The 26,622-nt window shown below is 45.0% G+C and overlaps 1 protein-coding gene across 8 annotated transcripts in view; it reads right to left on the bottom strand.

The window, feature by feature from the left end:
- Positions 1-26,622, bottom strand: part of TNS1 (tensin 1) — a 132,516-nt gene that overhangs the window by 60,818 nt on the left and 45,076 nt on the right. For all 8 annotated transcript variants that reach the window (XM_044305134.1, XM_044305130.1, XM_044305129.1 and 5 more), the window contains 3 exons: positions 18,022-18,151; positions 15,787-15,852; positions 11,770-11,886 (listed from right to left, as the gene is read on the bottom strand). In XM_044305134.1, coding sequence (XP_044161069.1) covers positions 11,770-11,886; positions 15,787-15,852; positions 18,022-18,151 — 313 coding nt within the window. The remainder of the gene's footprint in view (positions 1-11,769; positions 11,887-15,786; positions 15,853-18,021; positions 18,152-26,622) is intronic.

Below are 26,622 nucleotides of genomic sequence, written 5' to 3'. Positions count from 1 at the left end.
TGGGATCTGTGGATGACACACTGTTATGGGGGATCTGTGGATGACACCGTTATGGGGATCTGTGGATGACACACTGTTATGGGGGATCTGTGGATGACACACTGTTATGGGGGATCTGTGGATGACACACTGTTATGGGGATCTGTGGATGACACACTGTTATGGGGGATCTGTGGATGACACTGTTATGGGGATCTGTGGATGACACACTGTTATGGGGGATCTGTGGATGACACACTGTTATGGGGGATCTGTGGATGACACACTGTTATGGGGAATCTGTGGATGACACAGTGTTATGGGGATCTGTGGATGACACACTGTTATGGGGGATCTGTGGATGACACCTGTTATGGGGGATCTGTGGATGACACACTGTTATGGGGGATCTGTGGATGACACCGTTATGGGGGATCTGTGGATGACACACTGTTATGGGGGATCTGTGGATGACACCTGTTATGGGGGATCTGTGGATGACACCGTTATGGGGGATCTGTGGATGACACACTGTTATGGGGATCTGTGGATGACACACTGTTATGGGGGATCTGTGGATGACACCTGTTTATGGGGGATCTGTGGATGACACACTGTTATGGGGGATCTGTGGATGACACCGTTATGGGGGATCTGTGGATGACACACTGTTATGGGAATCTGTGGATGACACACTGTTTATGGGGGATCCTGTGGATGCACACCGTTTATGGGGGATCTGTGGATGACACCCTGTTATGGTGGATCTGTGGAGGATCCACTGGTATGGGGGATCTGTGGATGATACTGTTATGGGGATCTGTGGATGACCCTGTTATGGGTGATCGTGTGGATGACACCGTTAGGGGGGATCTGTGGATGACACACTGTTATTAGGGGATCTGTGATGACACCGTTATGGGGGATCTGTGGATGATACTGTTATGGGGGATCTGTGGATGACCACTGTTATGGGGGATCTGTGGATGACACACGTTATGGGGGGATCTGTGGATGACACACTGTTATAGGGGATCTGTGGATGACAACCGTGTTGGGGGATCTGTGGATGATACTGTTATGGGGGATCTGTGGATGACACACTGTTATGGGGGATCTGTGGATGACACACTGTTATGGGGGATCTGTGGGTGACACACTGTTATGGGGGATCTGTGGATGACACTTATGGGGGATCTGTGGATGACACACTGTTATGGGGGATCTGTGGATGATACTGTTATGGGGGATCTGCGGATGACACACTGTTATGGGGGATCTGTGGATGACACACTGTTATGGGGGATCTGTGGATGACACACTGTTATGGGGGATCTGTGGAAGACACACTGTTATGGGGGATCTGTGGAAGACACACTGTTATGGGGGATCTGTGGATGACACTGTTATGGGGGATCTGTGGATGACACTGTTATGGGGGATCTGTGGATGACACACTGTTATGGGGGATCTGTGGATGACACTGTTATGGGGATCTGTGGATGACACTGTTATGGGGGATCTGTGGATGACACTGTTATGGGGAATCTGTGGATGACACTGCTATGGGGGATCTCTGGATGACACTGTTATGGGGGATCTCTGGATGACACTGTTATGGGGGATCTTTGGATGACACTGTTATGGGGGATCTCTGGATGACACTGTTATGGGGGATCTCTGGATGACACTGTTATGGGGGATCTCGGGATGACATAGTTATTTTCTATATGGCATTTGGGAAGAACGCCTAAAAAACTTTTGCACACAGAGATTGGCTGACACGGTCATATGATCAGAATATTTTCTTTTTCTAATATTTGTTTGTAAATCTCCTGTTGTCTATATATAAAGAGTTGCTGCTTGCTTCCAGGTATAACACTATTCTGCAGGGGGGCGCTGTCCGGTGGCGATCAGCTGTTTGGGGGGGGAGCTCCGCTTTTCTTCGCAGGCAGCAATTTTCTTGTTCAGCGTTTCCATCAGTACAATACACGGCGACACAGAACACGATCGGAATGATGGAATAATAACAATGTGTCAAGCATCAATGCAGCATCTGAACTCACTCAGGAGGCAGGAGCTAATAAGAGCGCTGCGTTCTATCAGAACCATATAAAGTGCGCTGTCCAGGATGGATGAGCCTCCTGATTGGCTTTAGATGACAGGTTGATACAATGCAGCAACATTTAGATCACATGGAATGTTCCATCAGGATGGATTCCAGAGGAGGCTGTAAATCATACTAAAACATAAAGAAGCTCCATAGAGATCTGTTTACACTAGCCGAGCGGCGTTCCTAGTAAAATGTGTAACGGTCGGATTATTTATGTTATACATTATATATAGAAGCACTCCAGCAAAAAAAATAAAAATTGTTTTCCAATTAACTAAAGAATATTGTAGATGCTCCTGCGTATACCTGGTGTAGCTGATGCTACATTTATGGTTTGTCTACCATCTTGATTCCTTCTTCCCCTCATTTATGGTTCCCCTAATGCAGTCGACAATTTCCATCATACCTCCGGGTGGTGGGGGGACAGGGGACAGCCTGTGCTTAATCAGTGGCATACTACTGCTGTCCCAAAACTTACACCACAGACTCACAGTGTATGCTAGGTGATGCAACTTCAGCCTGTCTCCCCTGCCTCCTGCTTGTGATTGGTTTCTCCCTGACAGGAGGCATAGCAGAGCAGTGTAAAGCTGCATCTCATGGGAATACACTGGAGATTCTGCACACACCACTCACAGAAAGTATACACATGCAGTGTGATTCAGTGGGTCTATAACCCTGCAGCCCATCAGTGTATGAACTCATCATTGCTATATCACTGCACTTCTGATCTTTATGCAGGGGGGCGGGGGTCATGTAAAAAAACGAAGAGGGTAAAGCTGGGAGGGGGAGGAGTATGAGGCCTACCCGAAAAGACTTAATAAAGTGACAATGTCGTTCATAGGAAGTGAGTTGCACAGGACAGCATGCTGTTCAAACTGGATAGATGCAAGAGAGATGGGATTAACCAAATTATACAACTAGAATATTTCTGGTGACTTTGCATTATATTCCCCCCAACCCCTAAATAAAAGTGCTTCTTAAAAGTGGCGCTGCGGTTCAAGAAAAACAAATAACATTAAGGGCTGATGCAAATTGCAGTCCCCAATGCAAGGGCGCTGTCTCTGTCGCCTGCGCTGGTGGATGCAGACCCATTGTGAATGGGTCCGCGAATCATCTGCACCGCAAAAAAAATAAAGCATTTTAAATTTTTTCGTGGCCAAAATGCTCTGCGCCTCCGCTACGTATCTTCTGGATTGCTGACCCATTCAAGTGTTTACGGGCGCAATACTGGCATGGCCGATACACGTTCGTGTGCATGAGCCCTAACTGGGGAGTGAACAGAACAATTACGAAGTGACCTCTTTGTCATCTTTTCAGCTGCAGATCTGCCAAATCCCCGGCTCCTCTTCTGCCGTCTAACATGGTCGCACCACTCCTCAGACCACCCAGAGCACATTGCATATTAGTAGTCTGACCCACCTCTTGCTTCTCCAGCCCTGACATTGGATTGGCCAGAACCAGGGGCGAACTGGGAACCAAAGTGGCCCTGGGAAAAAATACTAAAAGTGGCCCAGTTTTGTAATCAGGTCCAAATTGATGGAAGGCAGGGCCATGAATACCATATTGCGGCACATTATACCGCCCCAACAGAGCCAAATACCACAGTGCAAACACTGCCAGCAGCACTAAATACATCCCTCCAAAACTTCCACTGGCCGGCCGCCATACATCTCCAGTATGCTCTGGGTAGTCTGAGAAGTGGTGCGAGCTTCTTGGATAACAGAAGAGGAGATTCGGAAATGGTGGATCTGCAGCTTGAAGGAGGGCACCAAGTAAATATTGTGGTCAGTGATTTTTTTTTTTCTTGAACTGGGAGGTCACTTTAAGCCACAGATGTGGCTGACACATTGCTTTGGGGACATGACCCCTCCTTGAAGTGACATGTCTCTTTAGTACTTGCATTCCTCATAAAAGTAACAATTCAGCAGCTTCTTTTTTTGTCCCTTTGTGAATCAATTGACAAGTTACTGTACATTTCCAGGAGGAATAACAGAGGAATTACATTAGGCAGAATTCTAAGGCTAGTCGTAAATTAGAGTTCCAGCAGGGAACAGCCTGCCGGACCTCTGAGCACTCCGGCATTGCCAGAAGTTTCTAAGGCTCCATCCAGCCCCATTCACCGTAATGGGGTCTGGCGGAAACTGGCGCATTTCAGCAAATATGCCGAGAATCAGCCGGACCGTGTGCAACAGTTCTCTTCTGGCTAATTACAGTGAATGGGGCCGGACGGAGCCTTACAAAGCTCCGTCAATGCTAGAGTGTTTAGAGGTCCGGTAGGCTAATCCCTGCCGGATCTCTAACACTAGCCTGCTACTAGCCTAAAAAAGGAGGCTCCGGAATTGGTTTATTTATTTATTTTTATTAGGGAGTAAAAGTATTTACTAAAGCAGACATGTGGCAGGAGCGGACAGAAGTGAACTACTAAACATAACTATTACTAAAACATAAAAAGGACAGTAAGCTTGTTACATTGTACCAATAGAACCAACCACGTTGTATAGCGGAGTAGCAATGTTAGTCACCTGCGGAATAAAGTACTCTATGTGGTCATCAATTTCCTATCATATCCGTTACTAGTCAATCAGCCTCACATATCAACAAATGAGATAAAGTAGAACTCTCATCATCCTGCTGCAGGTTGTGCTGCCCGGAGCGCTCTGGTAAAAGCTGCTGCTTGTCATGGAGACAGGACGCTACAAATAACAGGAACAGCTTTTAACTTGAAGACCATATGGAGGTGGGGGGGGGGGGGGGTATTTCTGGCTCTCGTCCTCCTGGACTCAGGGCTGAAGTAACAGACAAACTCTGTCTCCTGGTAGCAACTATTTAAAGTCGTCCTGACGGAGGGAAACGTTTATTACTGGACGCACATTCCGAAGCTGTTACGGATATCGTAGAGGAGACGGGATATGGACGCGTTCCTAATCATTGTCCCATAATAGGATTAGATAAGCAGTGACATTAAACACGGCCCCGTAACAGAAAGAACAGTTAAAGCAGCAGAAATGTTAATGTCAGCAGTTTATAATAACGCAGGGGCGTTATAACATTCACCAGGCACACGTGGAGATGCCTCTATGTGACATTAAAGTGGTTTTCCGAGATTCTGATGTTGATCGCCTGTCCTCGAATCGGTCATCCATAGCAGATGGGTAGGGGGGGTCTGACACCCGGGACACCCGACAATCAGCTGTTTGAGGAGGCCACGGCGCTCCGGTGAGTGCCACACCCTCCTCGCAGCTTACAAAGCTCAGCAATCCCATCGGATAGTGGTTGCGCTTGGTATTGCAGCTCAGCCCCTTTCACTTGGGAATGGGATTGAGCCACGCCTAGACCACGTGACCGATGAACATGATGTCACCGACCCTGATTTCTTCAAACAGCTGATCAGCAGGGGTGCTGGGAGTCGGACCCTCGCCGATCAGATATAGATGACCTATCCCGAGGACAGGCCATGAGTATAAAAACACTTGGACAATCCCTCATACTGGACCAATGAAGTACACGATAACAGGGAACAATAGACTAGGCGCTCCTGTCCTATCGTCAGTCTATTCCCAGCCTAAAATGGCTGATAACCGGGAACGATACATTGTATTTTCCTGCAGAGCAAAAGGTGAGAAGATAGAGTGCAAATTTAGGGTCCCTTTAAATAAAGGACCCTTCACCTTTATGTACTTGACCTCTAGACCTGTAGAGCCTAAAACCTTCATGCTGTAAATGATACCTCTAAGGCCCTTTCACATGTCCATGTCCATGATGACATCCATGACAAGATGGTCAGTGGTTCATCCATGAAGATGTCCGTGAAGGATCCGCGTTTGGTCCGTGTGTATGATTTTTGCCCTCTGTGTGTCATCCATTTTCCACAGACACTGCTAGGCTGAAAGCTCAGAACATCTCCTAGCAATGGTCTGTTAGCGCCATGGACCAAACACGGATGGCCTCTGTGTCATGTCCGTGCTTTCACAGATAAAGGAGTGTGAGGAATCCGTAATCGCAGACAAAATAGGGCATGCCTCTGTGGTGTTACCAGGGACCCGCTGGTCTGTGAATACACACATTGAAGTCAATGGATGCGTGAGCGGTCTGTGGGATCAGTCCCCCTAATGCTCTGGTGCCATTTGGTGCAACTTTTCAATCATTTTGTGAAAACTGCAACAAATGTATCAAATTGCCGCACATAGATTGATACATCTGGTGCATGCGACACGTTCTCCTCCTCACGGATGGTGAACATGAACCAATACTTTTTTTGCCAAATAAAATAAACAGAACACGATTTGGTTCAAGTTATTACTCCTCTGCCAAGGAAGATGTCAAAAATGTCAAAAATCCATAATAAATTTGATGCGCATCATGTGCTCTACCTTTTTCGGAACAAGTTCTGCCAGAAATATATGTTTGTTGTCCCCAATATTGGAAACATATGAAGATTCTAGATTTATAGTTCATTTCTTCCCAGCAGTGAATTAGTTAACACACTTTGTGCTGGGATAATCCTCCGGGATTTCTCTGGATTTCCCTGTTCATTCTTTTTCCACCAGGTCAGTACAGCCGAGGCCCGGCCCAGCGCGGCAGCTACTCCCCTGGTTCTGGACCGTCTGGGGCATTTTTCAGGAGCTTTGCACCAAAACAGCGTCTGCTGCCAACAAATGGAAAATCTTATTCATCCGACTCCTGGGGCTGATTCATCGGAGCTTTACAGTGATCTCACCGAGATGTCTCATCGTGAGCGGCCTCAGAAGAGAGAACATTTATGGTCGAGCCCAGAGGGGCCCCTCACCGCACTCCCAAATCTTCTCCTACCATGTAATGCCTGATATGTGCTGTAATAGCCTAATACTGTACAGACATGTCCTACACCAGCAGTATAGAGACCACGACTATAAAGAGATAGAAAATGGATGGATAGATAGATATGAGATAGATAGATAGATAGATAATAGATAGATATTAGATAGATAGATATGAGATAGATAGATAGATAGATAGATAGATAATAGATGGAAAGATCGATAATGGATAGATGATAGATAGAAAATGGATAGATAGTATGGATAGATAGATAGATAGATAGATAGATAGATAGATAGATAGATAGATAGATAGCTTTGTGTTATGATAGTCCTGATAATCACCAGATTATAATCTTCGGGCTGGAGCGCACATTTGCCTCTTTGGCCGCTGATCAATAATTTAAGACGCCGTCAATCATCTCTGAGGATTATTTTTACACTTCTCTGGCAGAACACTTTATGTGGTCAGTGCTGTTTACACACCATCTGTACACACACACACACAGGTACACACACAAACACACAGGTGCGCGCACACACACACACACACACACAGGTGCGCACACACACACACAGGTGCGCACACACACAGGTGCGCACACACACACAGGTGCACACACACACACACAGGTGCGCACACAAACACACAGGTACACACAAACACACAGGTGCACACACACACACACACAGGTGCGCGCACACACACACACACACACAGGTGCGCACACACACACACACACACACACACACAGGTACACACAAACACACACACAGGTACACATGCAAACACACAGGTACACACACAGGTACACACACAAACACACAGGTGCGCACACACACACACACACAGGTGCGCACACACACACACACAGGTGCGCACACACACAGGTGCGCACACACACACACAGGTGCGCACACACACACACAGGTGCGCACACACACACACACAGGTGCGCACACACACACACACAGGTGCGCACACACACACACACAGGTGCGCACACACACACACACAGGTGCGCACACACACACACAGGTGCGCACACACACACACAGGTGCGCACACACACACAGATGCACACACACACACACAGGTGCGCACACACACAGGTGCGCACACACACACAGGTGCACACACACACACACAGGTGCACACACACACACACAGGTGCACACACACACACACAGGTGCACACACACACACAGGTGCACACACACAGGTGCACACACACACAGGTGCACACACACACACTGACTCCACAAGTGGAGGGAGCGTCGGCCAAAATGATACATGACAGTCCCAGGAGGGTCTGCAAAGTGGCGCAAGATCATAGAGGCCTAAAGCGTCCATCCAGTCTTATGTTATGCAATACAACAATACTTTATGTATGAATGCCACTGTCAGTATGTCTGCTTACTGTGAGAAGAATTAGGTCAGAACAGGCAAACAAGAATGTTTCCATTTACTGACAGCAAGCACGGATTTTGAAATTGAAATATAGTATATTAAAAAGCTGCAGGACGCCTAATTCTACATTTAGGTAAAACTAGAAAACTTTCTGGCGCGTTATCTGAGTGTCAGGCTGTCCTTTCTCCTCTTACACGCTGGGGAAGACCCTACAACTGTTCATCCTGTTCTTCCTGGTTCATAGCTATGACAGTGACACCTACACAGACAGGGCAGTAGTAACAGTTATGTAATGTCCTTGATCCGAGGATATGTAGCATGCATTCAGCTGTTACTAAGTAACTTCTAGGCTCAGGAACCCCTCAGTAGTCACCACTCACATGGTCAAGGTCACAAATTCTTCCAGAGACAAGTGTAGGAATTCAGAGTTGACGCCAAACTAGAATGGAAACTATCACAAGATTGTCATGGACAGTTCTGTTCTATGCCTTTAAGAGCTCGCCCCAAAAGACTTTAAAAGACAGAGCAAAAGTTAGAACGATAATGAGGCGCCATATCGCTCCCGGTGGTCAGATGCAGTACTGCAGCATCATTATATTGCCATTTTGGCCATTTGTGGGGTCATCATTTGGGAATGTCAGTGACAACATGAGCCACGACAGCCGCACCCCACCAAAAGCACCAAAGGCATTCCTGAAAAACAAAAACAAACTGCAGCTCATGACAAGCAAACAGCACGAAATGCCAAAAGTTTATCCCCGTCTCTCACATCAAGGTGTCAGCTTCCTCCTCCTCCTCTTTAATGTGGTTCCTCTGCCGCCAAATTGTGCTGCCCCCTGCCATAAATCAGAGGATGCCACCTGCCTGCCACATGACAGCCCATGAAAAATAACACCTTTCAGTGCAAACCAACGCTGGGGGTGAGATGCAGCAGGTGGGTGCCTCTATTACCCCCATTTCATGATTCAGCCCCACTGCCCTGTCTCTGCACCCCAACCCCTGGCACATGCGGGCGCAGCATCCACCCCTAATATCTCCAGATGCCAGCCCTGTACCATCCTCTGCTGATGATTTCATTACATTGAGATCCCATAACTATCACACTGAAAGAAAAATGTGCATCAAGACAAAGACCCAGTTTGTCATCTCTGCTTGCTGTCAGTGAATAGAAATTCTTGTTTACATCCTGAGCATGAAAACCGCCCTGATTCTTGGCTTGCCTTGACTCATCATGTGGACTCTTTCCAGCGCTGGCACATCGGGAACACGACCCGTGATGGCACCGCTCCCTAAAAAACACCCTGTGACCGCCTCGAAAACAACCAAGATCATCTAGTTCCAAAATTATCCCCGCAAAGTTCTAGAAATGACTGCAAGTAAACATCACAGATCAGGAACATCTCACAGCGGAGAGTTTGTTACAGTGTACGCAATACTCGGTATATGGAACACATCCATGTCCTGATGACTTGTTACAAAGTATCAGTGCAGGTGACCGGTATCAGCGTGGAGTCCAGACTCTGCACCTCAGGCCTCAGGCACACGACCGTTGTTGTGCCCCGTGTTCGTTGTTCCGTCTTCCGTGATTTTCTGCGGACCCATTGACCCAATGGGTCTGTGGAAAACTCGGCTAATGCACCATTTGTCATCCGCGTCTGTGATCCGTGTTTCCAGTCCGTGAAAAAAATACGACCTGTCCTATTTTTTTCACGGACAACGGTTCGCGGACCCATTCAAGTCAATGGGTCAGTGAAAAAACACGGAGGCACACAAGATTGTCATCCGCGTCCGTTTTTTTCCTATCATTTGCATGGCAAACTTGACTTAGATTTTTTTTTTACTTTTCTTCATGTCTGGAGATCCTCCAAAAATAAAGGAAGACACACGGAAACAAAAACGGACACGGATCACGGAACAACAGAACCCCTTTTTGCGGACCGCAAAAAAATACTGTCGTGTGCATGAGGCCTCATACAGGACTGTGTAGACTGGATACAACTGTAGCAACACTTCAGCTGAGGTCTGTACTGGTTTTTAACCTCTGGGTGCAAATAAATCATATGCAAATTTACTGACTGCAAACAGAGATCTTGACAACAATAATGTATTAAAAATATACGTTAGAAAGATCCATTAAGCAGTTTAAAGTATCCCATAATGCATCATTTCTGCACAATGACGAGGAGAAGACACATAATGGCTGCCCACACGACATCTGACCCCACTCTTTGATCTTACTTACGCGGATCTGCACCCCGAGATGCCCGGGGGGTTCACCTTGCCTTGTGATCTGCAGGTTGCCTAAAGTGGCATAGACACATTCCCTGCGTCATCGGTGGACACACAGCTGCTGCGACACCCGCAGGACAACCCCAGTGCCATGACCTCTCTCTTGTTCCTGTGTTTGCGTTGTTCCTGCCCGCCCATGCTCTTGCCATAGTTGCCCTAATTGCTGCATTCTTTTTAACCCCGGGCGTGCTGGAGGAGATTTATTGTGCAATTCAAGTTTTGCGGACAAGAATAGGCATTTCTACAATGGCCCAGGGCACCTTAAAAAGTGAATATTAATGAGCGCTTTCATTATGGAAGCAGGAGGCAGGGAAGTGGCGAGTATAGCGCTGCTTGTACTCATTGCTCCCTGGTCTTTTTCCAAGCTCTGCGTTGTGCTCTGACTACTTATAGCGCCAGGATGTAGGGCATGTACCGCAAGCGCTATGACCTGATGTCATGTTACAATGCAACGCGGTGCCGGCAGAAGACCAGCGAGCGGTGAGTGCAGGAAGAGCACGCTGTCCGGAGCAGGAGAGGTAAGTTGTTTTATGGTTTTTTTACTGCCTGGTCTGAGGTCTGATAAAGATTGGGGGTCTGATCTGAGGTCTGATAAAGATTGGGGGTCTGATCTGGGGTCTGATCTGAGGTCTGATAAAAAAAATAAAAAATTCCCTTATTTTACTCCTCTAAAACAAAGGTGCTTCCACGGAATGATGAAGCCGATGAGCTGCATTATTTATCATGATATTGAACGTTTTCATCATCCTGCATCGTACAATTTCTTCCAAGTTCTGAAAGAGACAGCAAAACTTCCAGCTCTGCAAATCAACGTATTGATTCTGTTTGAGTCACAAACTCTAACATAAGTGCCCCAAGCCAGGATTGCAAGGAAGGGCAGACTGGGAACTTAAAGTGGCCCTGGGAAAAATACTGAAAGTGGCCCCGTTTTGTAGTCAGGTTCAAACTGATGGAAGGCAGGGCCAGCAATACCATATTAGTGTTGAAAGAAAAGTCAAAGAAGGTAACATTATGTAACATTAGCTGTAATCAGTGAAACCGATTCCCTAGTCTGAAATCCATCTCCTGTCTATGCTTTACACTACAGCTCTGATTCTTCAGCGCAGTGGATTTCTATTACAGCAAGAACAGAATAAAGAGAAAAAAGTAACCAAACCATCAATAAGAAAAGGAGCACAAACCTTCCAGACTATCCTCCCGATGCGCATCGAAATTATCATAAGAGTCCCAACGGATCAGCGGATCAGAAGTGTTATAGTCAACAGAGACACTCGGGCCGTTCTCCAAATGTTCCATCCCTGGAAAGAAATGGAAAATAAATGTCTGCTCAGTAATACATATACAACATCCATCCCCAACACATGTGTGTGACCTGGGAGCCATTATCTTAAAGGCAGTATTATAGTAGATATATTCATGTACATAGGAGCAGCATTATAGTAGTTATTCTTGTACATAGGAGGCAGTATTATAGTAGTTATATTCTTGTACATAGGAGCAGTATTATAGTAGTTATATTCTTGTACATAGGAGGCAGTATTATAGTAGTTATATTCTTGTACATAGGAGCAGTATTATAGTAGTTATATTCTTGTACATAGGAGGCAGTATTATAGTAGTTATATTCTTGTACATAGGAGGCAGTATTATAGTAGTTATATCTTGTACATAGGAGCAGTATTATAGTAGTTATTTCTTGTTACATAGAGCAGTAGTATAGTAGTTATATTCTTGTATATAGGAGCAGTATTATAGTAGTTATATTCTTGTATATAGGAGCAGTATTATAGTAGTTTATAGTCTTGTATATAGGCAGCAGTTATTATAGTAGTTATATTCTTGACTAGAAGCAGTATTAGGTAGTATATTATGTACATAGGAACGTAGTATATATATTCTTGTACAATAGAGAGCAGTAATTATAGTAGTTATATTCTTGTAGCATAGGAACAGTATTATAGTAACTTAGATTCTTAGTACATAGGAGCAGTCATTATAGTAGTTATAATTCTTGTAGCATCAGGAACAGTAAATTATAGTAATTATATTCTTGAGTACATAGGAGCAAGTAGTTATAGTAGTTATATTCTTGTAGCATAGGAAGGCAGTATTATAGTAGTTATATTCTTGTACATAGGAGCAAGATGTAGTAAGATTAATTCTTGTACATAGGATCAGTATTATAGTAGTTTATTCTTGTAGCATAGGAGGCAAGTATTATAGTAAGTTATATTCTTGTACATAGGAGGCAGTATTATAGTAGTTATATTCTTGTACATAGGAGCAGTATTATAGTAGTTATATTCTTGTACATAGGAGCAGTATTATAGTAGTTATATTCTTGTAGCATAGGAGCAGTATTATAGTAGTTATATTCTTGTACATAGGAGGCAGTATTATAGTAGTTATATTCTTGTACATAGGAGCAGTATTATAGTAGTTATATTCTTGTACATAGGAGCAGTATTATAGTAGTTATATTCTTGTACATAGGAGCAGTATTATAGTAGTTATATTCTTGTACATAGGAGCAGTATTATAGTAGTTATATTCTTGTACATAGGAGCAGTATTATAGTAGTTATATTCTTGTACATAGGAGCAGTATTATAGTAGTTATATTCTTGTACATAGGAGCAGTATTATAGTAGTTATATTCTTGTACATAGGAGCAGTTAATTATAGCAGTATTAGTTATATTCTTGTACATAGGAGCGTATTATATAGTATATTCTTGTACATAGGAGCAGTATTATAGTAGTTATATTCTTGTACATAGGGAAGTATTATAGTAGTTATATTCTTGTACATAGGAGCAGTATTATAGTAGTTATATTCTTGTACATAGGAGCAGTATTATAGTAGTTATATTCTTGTACATAGGAGCAGTATTATAGTAGTTATATTCTTGTACATAGGAGCATATATAGTAGTTATATTCTTGTACATAGGAGCATTATTATAGTAGTTATATTCTTGTACATAGGAGCAGTATTATAGTAGTTATATTCTTGTACATAGGAGCAGTATTATAGTAGTTATATTCTTGTACATAGGAGCAGTATTATAGTAGTTATATTCTTGTACATAGGAGCAGTATTATAGTAGTTATATTCTTGTACATAGGAGCAGTATTATAGTAGTTATATTCTTGTACATAGGAGCAGTATTATAGTAGTTATATTCTTGTACATAGGAGCAGTATTATAGTAGTTATATTCTTGTACATAGGAGCAGTATTATAGTAGTTATATTCTTGTACATAGGAGCAATATTATAGTAGATTATATTCTTGTACATAGGAGGCAGTATTATAGTAGTTATATTCTTGTACATAGGAGCAGTATTTATAGTAGTTATATCTTGTACATAGGAGCAGTATTATAGTAGTTATATTCTTGTACATAGGAGCAGTATTATAGTAGTATATTCTTGTACATAGGAGCAGTATTATAGTAGTTATATTCTTGTACATAGGAGCAGTATTATAGTAGTTATATTCTTGTACATAGGAAGCAGTATTATAGTAGTTATTATTCTTGTACATAGGAACGTATTATAGTAATTATATTCTTGTACATAGGAGCAATATATAGTAGATTATTCTTGTACATAGGAGGCAGTATTATAGTAGTTATATTCTTGTACATAGGAGCAATATTATAGTAGTTATATTCTTGTACATAGGAGCAGTATTATAGTAGTTATTCTTGTACATAGGAGCAGTATTATAGTATTATTCTTGTACATAGGAGCAGTATTATAGTAGTTATATTCTTGTACATAGGAGCAGTATTATAGTAGTTATATTCTTGTACATAGGAGCAGTATTATAGTAGTTATATTCTTGTACATAGGAGCAGTATTATAGTAGTTATATTCCTTGTACATAGGAGCAGTATTATAGTAGTTATATTCCTGTACATAGGAGCAGTATTATAGTAGTTATATTCTTGTACATAGGAGCAGTATTATAGTAGTTATATTCTTGTACATAGGAGCAGTATTATAGTAGTTATTCTTGTACATAGTAGCAGTATTATAGTAGTTATTTTCTTGTACATAGGAGCAGTATTATAGTAGTTATATTCTTGTACATAGGGCAGTATTATAGTAGTTATATTCTTGTACATGGGAGCAGTATTATAGTAGATGAATTCTTGTATATGGAACAGTATTACAGTAGTTATTTTCTTGTACATAGGAGCAGTATTATAGTAGTTATATTCTTGTACATAGGGGCAGTATTATAGTAGTTATATTCTTGTTCATAGGAGGCAGTATTATAGTAGTTATATCCTTGTACATAGGAGCAGTATTATAGTAGTTATATTCTTGTACATAGGAGGCAGTATTATAGTAGTTATATTCTTGTACATAGGGGCAGTATTATAGTAGTTATAGTCTTGTACATAGGAGCAGTATTATAGTAGTTATATTCTTGTACATAGGGGCAGTATTATAGTAGTTATATTCTTGTTCATAGGAGCAGTATTATAGTAGTTATTCTTGTACATAGTAGCAGCATTATAGTAGTTATATTCTTGTACATAGGGGCAGTATTCTAGTAGTTATATTTTTATATATAGGGGCAGTATTATAGCGGTGATATTGTTGTTGAGATTGGAATAACCACTCAATGACTGTATGTTTTTCATTGATTCACCGTCCTTCCTCAGCTCATCCCTGGTTCGGTGCAGCCTCCTTTCTTTGTGTGGTCTATAGACTTTTTGAACTAATTAACCAAGTTCATTCCTCATTGTTTATACTTTCCTTCTGACTGGAAAGAATGTGAGGTGGGGATAAGGGGCCAGGGGGTTCGCTCGCCCCGGGACACTTCCTACTCCATTAGAACGTCCTTCCTAATATGTTTGTTTCATTCTCCAGGACCGAGAGGTTATTAAGTATTTCATAGACAGATTAACACAGCGGCAGGAGAAAGCCACAAACACAAACAAATAGGAGGATGGTGCATTAATGAAATAGACTCAGCCTGGCGCCGCGGTCACATCACAGAGTCACCTTGAATTCCATTAAAACCCAAAAGAGAAGCTTCCCAGATCATAGAGAACAATATTACACTTCTGCAATCTGGGTATTGACTGTTCTGCATTTATGATGCCGTATGAGAAGAACTACAACACCCAGCAGGCACCACATCTTTTTTGCACAATAGAGAGAAATTGAGTGTTATCTTACCTTGTATCTTCTCGGGACCGTAAGAGAAGACGAACTCCACTTTCCCATATTCTGGGAACCTTTCATCTGAAAGAGATAAGAATAAGATACTGTTACAATCCATTCCAATAATTTGTTTACATTTTTTTCCAAATTAACCACAATTCACTTTTCTGTGTCGTAGAGATTTATTTCATTATACCTAATGACCAACAAAGAACAAGGGGCCCCAGAGCATGGCTCTCTGGGTGACTCGTTCCCTTCCACTTATGTGACCCTTGGGCCTTTACGCCTTTCTCCATGGGCCCCAGGGCCCGCTGTATGGTATGTATGTGAGCCCTTGGAGTTAGTTTGCCATTGCCATCATGCCATGCAATGACCAAGAAGGTGGCAGAGACCCTGAAAGAAAACTGCACGGTGGGCTCTGCAGCAAGCGAACTGCAAAACCGCACTGCAAAATTCTCACGTGAGGTCCATTATGAGAACGACTAACAGCGACCTCAGAGGCTAATATTGGTTCCAGGTCAGAAGGTCACGAGCTGACGGCGAAATGTTAAACCGTATCCGTGTCAGAGGAACAGGTGCCGAGTGGCTGAAGTGGAGGTCGGGGCTGATTTTCATGTCAGCACCCAATATAACACATCAGCTTACCCACAGTGCACTGCGGCGCTAGAGACCACGACAGTCAGCGGCGTTCACTTCACAGCCGCTTCTGGGAAAGCTGGGTAACAACCAATATGGTTGTTTGCAACTCAGCTTTCCCAGACTCCTGAGTGACGTATAGGTCACAATAAAGTGATACAAGAGCAGGGGTATTATCAATACATGACCAAGAAGATTGGCCGTGCAGGAGGCTGGGAAAGCTGGGTAGTGACCAAGACAGTTGCAATAAAAGCGAGTCAGGATTTGTAACTCAGCTTTTCCAGACTCTTGAATGACATATAGGTCACAATAGGAATTGATACACGAGATCTGTCATGCAGGAGATCAGGAAAGCTGGGTAACAGCCTTAGTCACAGCTCCCCAATGATTTGTAACTCAGCTTTTGAATGGCAAATATTCCCAGTTAGGAGAATTTATCACTACATTATTAAGCATATTTGTCATGCAGGAAACTGGGAAAGCTAGGTGATATCTAATATAGAGGCAATAGATTTGTAACAGCTTTGTCAGACTCCCGAATGGCTGATATGTGCAGTCGTATACTGATACAAGAGTCGGAGTTATCTATATACTGTTAGCTAAGCAGATTTTCTATGCAGGAGACCAGAAAAACGGAGTGACAAGAAATGTGGTCTCGTTACCTCTCCTTAATGAGGATCTGCCCAGTTATGCAAGAACGGGAAGATAACTAAGCAGATTTGCCATGCACGGCACCAGAGGGGTCTGGGAAGGTCGGCTTTTGAAGCAAATTCATCATTTATATTTAACTACTGATTTATACATCTTGTCCTTTCAAGCATTTTGCAGGGATTGTTGATCTTATTATTTGCATCTGAATGATGATTGAGTCATTTTATACGTCCTACCTCTTTTGACTCTATAGAGAAGCCATAAACAACACGACCGCCCGGAGGCTCATATATTGCATTCTTCCAGATCCGACCTCTGCTGCCGATTCCGACAGACCATTTGTCTGCAGCAGTAGTTGCCTGTGATATGCTGGGAGTTGTAGCACCACAACGGTAGACATTCCTTTGGGATATGACAACCCACCAGATCACCTTAGGCTACTTTTACATTTGAGGAAGAGTGATCCGGCAAGCAGTTCCGACGATCCGGCAAAACGTATGCCCCAACTGATGGCATTTGTCAGACTGATCAGGATCCTGATCAGTCTTAAAAATGCCTGATCAGTCAGAAAAATGCATTGCAATACCGGATCCGTTTTTCCAGTGTCATCCGGCAAAACGGATCCGGTATGCCGGTTCCGTCAGTGCAGCAATTTGAATGCCGGCACTGATACATTCCTACGGAAAAAAATGCCGGATCGGGCATTCAGGCAAGTCTTCAGCTTTTTTTTCGTCGGAGATAAAACCGTAGCATGCTGCGGTTTTATCTTTGTCCTGATCAGTCAAAATGACTAAACTGAAGACATCCTGAACGGATTACTCGTCATTCAGAATGCATGGGGATATGCCTGATCAGTTCTTTTCTGGTATTGAGCCCCTGGAACTCTATACTGGAAAAAAAAAACGCAAGTGTGAAAGTACTCTTAACCGGATCCCTCAGTCCTCCGGATCACCTGAACTGTACCTTTAAACGCTTCATCCAAATCTTCCTTCCCAAACACGACCCCCAGATCGTGGATGGCGCATGTGTGGAACTGCACGCGGAATATGACGTCACGTGTCGGGCTGCGATACTTCTTGTGGTAACATTTTAGCTGAATAAGAAAAAAGATACAATTAATGTAAACAAAATACAAAGAATTGTAACAATATGACATTGTGTCGGATTCTTAAAGCAACGCTGCACAATAATTGCTTTATTCCAACTCCCAAGCTTTATCAGTCCCCTGAATGGCAGCCCCTCTGATATTGCAGAGACATGGGTGCCGGCAGATTTACATGTTGGAGATTGCCAGCGGTTGTCACCCAGCTTTCCCTGAATGTTAGAGCTACCTGTTTATGGAGTCATCCATCTCCCGCTCCCATAACCCTACAGGCAGATTTACCATTCAGGGGTCTAGAAAGTTGGGTTATAACCTTTTTTAGGATCTGCATTGGTTTCCTTTCAGTTTATTCTGCTTCCCAACTTGCAAAATCAATGAACTGATTTAGAAGTGGGGTTCTTGTCAATGCTCTGCTAAGTAGATCAGGGGTCTGGGAAAGCTGGATGACAACCAGCACTGGAGCCACAATGACAGCCCTATCCGTTGTTTTTCCAGATACAGATATAACTGGGGATGATGCAAACACTTATATTTTCTGCAGCATGCTGGATTATAGGGGGAAATGCTTTGTAGGTATCCTAGGGGAGATGCGGGAGGGGCAGTGCGGATGAGTCAGGAGATGCGGAGCGGAGGCCGCAATTAGAAGATCCATAACTGACATAGACGGTGATTTACTGTGAGCTGGCTTTCAGCACTGCAGATATAGCACTATGCGTTTGGCCCGTATCTCAAAGAACAGAGTGGGTGGGGGTTAAAGGTCAACAGCGGGAGGGTGACAAAGTGAACAGTGTCCTTGTAGGTTTGCTTCCGGAGGCAGCATCAAGTCTCTGCCACCGTCCTGCGCCATACACAATGGTGAGTCAGAGGGGTGTTACTTCTTAAAGTGACCATGTGGGTAACACTTGTTTTACAGATTATCTGTCAGTACTCTATCCAGTGAAAAGATTAGGATTTGCGGTGAAGGAAATATAGAACACGCCTTGAAATATTTTCAGGGGTTACCGATTTACAGGGGTCCTGATTAGAGATGAGCGAATCGAAGTTGACGAAGTGGAATTCGTTCCGAATTTCAGGAAAAATTTGATTCGCACCGCGCTTCGTGGTAACGAATTTTATTTTTTACTAAAATGGCTGCTGCACATGTGAGGACATGGAGCAAGGAACTCTGGGAAGGCAGGATCACCCACAATGCCATGCATGCAGCCAATCAGGAGCCAGCCAGCCCTGTGATGTCACAGCCCTATAAATAGCCTCAGCCATCTTGCATTCTGCCATTTTCCAGTGTCCTTAGTGCAGGGAGAGACGTCAGCAGGCGCTAGGGACAGTGCTAGGAAAGACTTCATTGTGCTAAAAAAAAGATTTACAAGTTCAGGGAAAGATTATTCAAGGTGCAGGGAACGGACAGGGAGGAATCATCCACAGCATTTATGTAGAACAGGGTTCAGTAGGGAGGTTACAGCCTGGGGAATGGGAACAATCCTATTACACCTTGCTGCACTGACTGCGGATCTATATTGCCATTATACAGCTCTGTAATTGCAGCAAACCGTTCTTGTTATTGGGGTGCAAGTGCTGTGTGATACGGCCATTAACAGGGGTTATTACAAGGAAATATCTCTACGTCTTATTTGCCCTTGTGCGGTGCAGTTATATGCTCTAAAGCATTTTTTGGCTTATATTAGTGGAAAAAAGGGCTTATTCGCCGTTGTGTGAAGTGCGAAAATTTTCAGACTTTTTTGGGGTGTTTTAATTTCCTTTTTATTCATTTGATCTAACAGTATGTCAGCCAGAGAAGTGTTATATGCTGTGTGTTTAGCTCCACTATACAGTGAGGACGAGCTACTAGAGGACAGTCAGCAGCTACTGACCAGCCACGATGTGCAGGAGACATCCGGCGCTTCCTCCGCTAGGCGGGCAAGTAGTGATGAGGAGAATGGCGTGGGAGCTGGTGTTGCGAGCGGTCAGGCTCCTGACCCAGAGACCATTGAGGAGGACATCAGTGACGTTCAGACAGTACTCGATGATGATGATGATGTAGCTGATCACACTTGGGAGCCAGGTGAATTAGGGTCTTCATCATCATCGGGAGAAGAGGGTGGCAGCTTGCCCGTGAGGCAAAGGCGGAGCCAGCAAGTCGCTAGCGTGGCCGGGAGTCAGCAGGGTTGCAGCAGTGGGAGGTCGGTATCCAAACATGGCCAGGGTAGACCACCCACTTTGCAGGAGCCTACCTGCCTGGGAAGTAGTGGTGCAGAGCTTTACGGAAGCAATGGCGGTAGCAGTCAGTGCGGAGTGTTGGGGGTAGAATCACCTACTGGGCGATGTGGAAGTTTTTTGAGAAGTCGCCAGAGGAAGTGAACATGGCCATATGTAGAATCTGTGGGCAGAAGGTGCGTCAACATATGCAGCATCAACATAAAGTGGCCTGGGAGAACCGTGGCTCCAATGTGGTGGTCCAGCCTGCCGCAACAACTGCTGCATCACCCAGTGGCACGCACCCTGTTTCAGGCAGTCAAGGCTCCACCACCTCAGCTGAAGGGAGCTGTCCATCCTTCCCATCATCTGCTGGCCCTGATGCTCCTGCTCCTCCTCCTCCTCATCACTCATTCCGTTAGCAATCAATCACCAAAGCGATTTCCAAGAGACAACAGTATACGTGCATGCATCCAATGGCGCAGAAGCTAAATGTGCTCCTGTCCAAGTTGCTGGTGCTCAGTATCTCTCTTTACAAGTGGTGGACTCTGCACCTTTCAGAGAACTGATGGCTTTTGCCGAGCCGAGGTGGAGAGTCCCAAGCAGTCATTTCTTTGCCAAAAAGGCAGTACCAGCCCTGCACACATGTATGTAGAACAGAAGGTGGGCCAGTCCTTGAGCCTGTCGGTGTCTGCCAAAGTGCACGGCAGCGCCGACGTGTGGAGCTGTAACTATGGTCAGGGACAATACATGTCCTTTACGGCCCACTGGGTGAATGTGGTTCCTGCACAGCCACACCAGCAACTTGGCCAGGTGATGGCGCTTCCGCCTCCACGTTCTCACGCCGTTGGTCCTGCGACAATGTCCGCCTCTGCTTCCTCATCCTCCACCATGTCCTCAGCCTCCACTGCAGGGACAATTCACAGTGCCCCTTCAGCATACCACATGTGCATGGCACGGCGGTGTCACGCTGTTCTGCACCTCGTTTGCCTGGGCGAACGGAGTCACACAGGGGAGGAACTGTGCCATGTCCATCAGCAAGAAATCGAATCCTGGCTTTCTCTGCGACAACTCAAAATTGGAAAAATGGTGACCGACAACAGGAAGAACATGGTGTCGGCGCTGCGTCAAGGAGGGCTGAGCAATGCGCCCTGCATGGATGTTCAATCTGTTTGTCAAGCGGTTCCTTAAGTCTTCCACCCATCTTCAAGACATCCTAAAAATGGCCAGGGCCATTTTTTCATGCACTTCAGCCACTCGTACACTGCAAAGCACACCCTCCTTGAGCTGCAGCAGCAGAACTGCATCCCCCAACATAGGCTGATATGCAACGTTTCCACTAGTGTTAATCGAGGATGCTCGGCCGAACACCAGTACGGCTCGAGCATCCCGATGCTCGGAACATGGCGGTATTCGGCCGAATACCGCATGTGCTCGAGCACAATGCTCGAGTCTCCTCCCCGCACGTTTGCTGGATGCTACACAGCAAATAAATGTGCAGGTAAGTACTGCCATCACTGTAATGCGGTAGCCATGTTGGTTACTGGCATTACAGTGATTAGCTGGCCGGAACGCATCATCGGGTGCTATATCGAGAGATGACTGCGCTACTGTACGTGTGACATACTTTCAAGCATATATAACATTTAATATGAAGAAGGTGAGCAGTAGAGGACAGGGAAGTGGCCGCGCTGCTGATGGTGCACGCAGAGCCCGTGGCCCTGGGCGTGTTGAAACTGTGCCTGCTGCCAGAGCACAAGAAAAACAATCATCCACGATACCTAGCTTCATGTCCCAGTTTTCAGGGCGGCGCAGGACACCACTCTTGAAGTCAGACCAGTGCGACCAGGTGGTCGGTTGGATTGCAGCAGATAATGCTATTGTGGTAAAGCACCACCCTGTCGTCCACCAAGTCCAGTCTCAGTAGCCAAGAGTCTGGTCAACACAATCCTCACCCTGATCCTCCTTCCTCCCACCATGGAGAGTCTTGCCAAACAAGTGATCCCACACTCGGATATTCCGAGGAGCTCTTTTCAGTGCCATTCCTTCATTTGGGCCTCTCAACAAGCCCGCTTGAAGAGAGACATGAAATCGTGTGCCCTGATTCCCAAACTCTTGAGCATCCACAGACACAAGAAGATGACGGTGGGGAACGGCAATTAGTGTTTCACGAGGTGGATGATGATGATGAGACACAGTTGCCAATAAGTCAACGGCAATTAGTATCTCAAGAGGTTGATGATGAGGATGAGACACAGTTGTCAATAACTCAGGTTGTTGTTAGATCAACAAGTCAGAAGGATGAGCAGAGTGAGGAAGTGGAAGAGGAGGTGGTGGACGATGAAGTCACTGACCCAACCTGGGAAGGTGGCAAGCTGAGCGAGAACAGCAGTACAGAGGGGGAGGGATCTGAAGCACCGCAACAGGCTGGAAGAGGCAGTGGGGTGGCAAAAGTGAGAAGGCGGGCCACACCCAGGCCCGCAACTGTTCCCCGGAGCACCCCCTTGCGGCAATCTCCCTTGCCAAGGGGTGGGTGTTACGCAGTCTGAACGTTGTGGAGGCCGGGAAGGAGTCGTACCCTGGGATGGCACAGGTGCTACCGACGCCAAGGATTACGGGCCCTACTTCCATCAGGGTTTCCGCCACCACCTAGATTTGTGGCTGAAACCCCCTCTTCTCCTCTTCCGCCTCCTCCTCCACTTCCACCTCTGAATTATCATCTTGCAGCACCAGTCAGCCATCAGTCGGTAGCTGGAAGCAGTGTAGCACTGCAGTGGGGAAGCGGCAACAGGCCGCGCTTAAGCTGATCTGCTTAGGTGACAACCAGCACACCGCCACAGAGCTGTGGCAGGGGATAAGGGACCAGACTAAGCTGTGGCTCTCGCCACTCAACCTACAACCAGGCATGGTTGTGTCTGATAATGACCGTAACTTGGTGGCGGCTTTGGAGCTCGGCAAGCTCACACACATACCAAGCCTAGCCCACGTGTTCAACCTAGTGGTTCAGCGGTTTCTCAAAACCTACCCCAATTTGCCTAAGCTACTGGTGAAGGTGCGCCGCATGTGTGCCCATTTCCGCAAGTCATCGACAGCTTCCGCCGGTCTGTCAACGCTGCAGCAGCGCTTACAATTGCCAGCTCACCGACTGTTGTGCGACGTGATCACGCACTGGAACTCGACGTTCCACATGTTGGCCAGGCTTTGTGAGCAGCAGAGGGCAGTAGTGGAATACCAGCTGCAACATGGTCGCCGCCTTTCCAGTCAGCTTCACAAGCGACGAGTGGGCATGGATGTCTGACCTCTTTAAAGGTTTTAAGAAACTTTGAGTAATCAACACAGATGGTGAGCGGCGATAACGCTATTATCAGAATACCCATCCCACTTCTGTGTCTACTCAAACGCTCGCTGCTCACAATTAAGGCCGACGCTTTGCATGTGGAACAGAAGAGGTGGAAATGGGGGAAGAAGACATTACACAGCGCAAATTGGATGATGAGGAGGAGGAGGAGGAGCAGGAGACGGTTGTCTCCACTACTGAGCGTAGTACCCATGGAAGTTTAATTCCATCTGTTCAGCGTGGAAGGGAAGAAGAGGAGAAAGAAGATGAGGAGATTGAGAGTCATCCACCTGATGACGACATCGAAGTCTTGCCTGTTGGTACTCTGGCACACATGGCTGACTTTATGTTATGCTGTCTTTCCCGTGACTTACGCATTTTACGCATTTTGGACAACACCGATTACTGGGTGTTCACCCTTCTCGACCCCCGCTACAAAGAGAACTTCTCATCTCTCATTCCTGTGGTGGAGAGGACAAGCAAAATGGTGCAATACCAGAAGGTCCTTGTGGAAAAATTTCTCCCAAAATTTCCAGCTGACAACGCTGGCAGCAAAGTACGTAGTTCCTTGGGCAACTGAGGAGGGGAGACGAGGGGAACACACAGCAGTTCCAACAGAGGCAGGGAAACACTCTCCAAAGCCTGGGACAGTTTCATGACACCCCGCCAGCACCCTCACTCTGATGTGAGGCCTAGTGTCACAAGGAGGGAAACATTTTGGAAGATGGTGAAGGAGTACATAGCAGACCGTGTCAACGTCCTCAATGATCCCTGTGTGCCTTACAACTACTGGGTGTCCCAGCTGGACATGTGGCACGAACTGTGCTCTACGCCTTGGAGGTGCTGGCCTGCCAGAATTTTGTCAGAGCGGGTATTTAAGGCCACTCTGTGGACTCTTCATGCTGTTCCCACCCTTCCCACTTCATGACTGGGCCACTGTTTTGCCTTTTGGCCTGGCTTACATCACCATTTACAGACGTGGACAAAATTGTTGGTACCCTTTGGTCAATGAAAGAAAAAGTCACAATGGTCACAGAAATAACTTTAATCTGACAAAAGTAATAATAAATTAAAATTCTATAAATGTTAACCAATGAAAGTCAGACATTGTTTTTCAACCATGCTTCAACAGAATTATGTAAAAAAATAAACTCATGAAACAGGCATGGACAAAAATGATGGTACCCCTAGAAAACACAGAACATAATGTGACCAAAGGGACATGTTAATTCAAGGTGTGTCCACTAATTAGCATCACAGGTGTCTACAACCTTGTAATCAGCCATTGGGCCTATATATATGGCTCCAGGTAATCACTGTGTTGTTTGGTGATATGGTGTGTACCACACTCGACATGGACCAGAGGAAGCAAAGGAAAGAGCTGTCTCAAGAGATCAGAAAGAAAATTATAGACAAGCATGTTAAAGGTAAAGGCTATAAGACCATCTCCAAGCAACTAGATGTTCCTGTGAGTACAGTTGCACATATTATTCATAAGTTTAAGATCCATGGGACTGTAGCCAACCTCCCTGGACGTGGCCGCAGGAGGAAAATTGATGACAAATCTAAGAGACGGATAATCCGAATGGTAACAAAAGAGCCTAGAAAGACTTCTAAAGAGATTCAAGGTGAACTTCATGCTCAAGGAACATCAGTGTCAGATCGCACCATCCGTCGTTGTTTGAGCCAAAGTGGACTACATGGGAGACGACCAAGGAGGACACCATTGTTGAAAACGAATCATAAAAAAGCAAGACTGGAATATGCCAAACTACATGTTGACAAGCCACAAAGCTTCTGGGAGAATGTCCTGTGGACAGATGAGACAAAAATCGAAGTTTTTGCCAAGGCACATCAGCTGTATGTTCACAGACGAAAAAATGAAGCATATCAAGAAAAGAACACTGTCCCTACTGTGAAACATGGAGGAGGCTCTGTTATGTTCTGGGGCTGCTTTGCTGCGTCTGGCACAGGGTGTCTTGAATCTGTGCAGGGTACAATGAAATCTCAAGACTATCAAGGAATTCTAGAGAGAAATGTACTAGCCAGTGTCAGAAAGCTTGGTCTCAGTCGCAGGTCATGGGTCTTGCAACAGGACAATGACCCAAAACACACCGCTAAAAACACCCAAGAATGGCTAAGAGGAAAAAATTGGACTATTCTAAAGTGGCCTTCTATGAGCCCTGACCTCAATCCTATTGAGCATCTTTGGAAGGAGCTGAAACATGCAGTCTGGAAAAGGCACCCTTCAAACCGGACACAACTGGAGCAGTTTGCTCATGAGGAGTGGGCCAAAATACCTGCTGAGAGGTGCAGATGTCTCATTGACAGTTACAGGAAGCGTTTGATTGCAGTGATTGCCTCAAAAGGTTGCGCAACAAAATATTAAGTTAGGGGTACCATCATTTTTGTCCATGCCTGTTTCATGAGTTTATTTTTTTACATAATTCTGTTGAAGCATGGTTGAAAAACAATGTCTGACTTTCATTGGTTAACATTTATAGAATTTTAATTTATTATTACTTTTGTCAGATTAAAGTTATTTCTGTGACCATTGTGACTTTTTCTTTCATTGACCAAAGGGTACCAACAATTTTGTCCACGTCTGTATTTGACCCTTCTTCTTCTGATCTGTCAGAAGGAAGGAAAAATGAGATGCACAATGGATCCTGTCTGTGTAGCAGCTGTAAGGCCTGTATGGTCCCATCAGAATTGGCTTATGATTTGGTAGCCAAAAGCAGGAGTGGGTACAAAACACAGAAGACATGAAAATATTCCATTCATGTGTCATCTCTGTTTTGGATCCAGTCCTGTTTTTTTTTGGCTTTAGCAATACTGACCAAATACTGACTGAGTGAAGGCGGATGCTCCACAGACAGGATCAGTTTTTTTGGGGTTATTGTTCTGATGGATCAGAGGAAGAGCAAAATAATCA

This window comes from Bufo gargarizans, chromosome 8, assembly GCF_014858855.1.
Source record: "Bufo gargarizans isolate SCDJY-AF-19 chromosome 8, ASM1485885v1, whole genome shotgun sequence".
NCBI lineage: Eukaryota > Metazoa > Chordata > Amphibia > Anura > Bufonidae > Bufo > Bufo gargarizans.
This window is presented reverse-complemented; position numbering and strand designations above follow the sequence as displayed.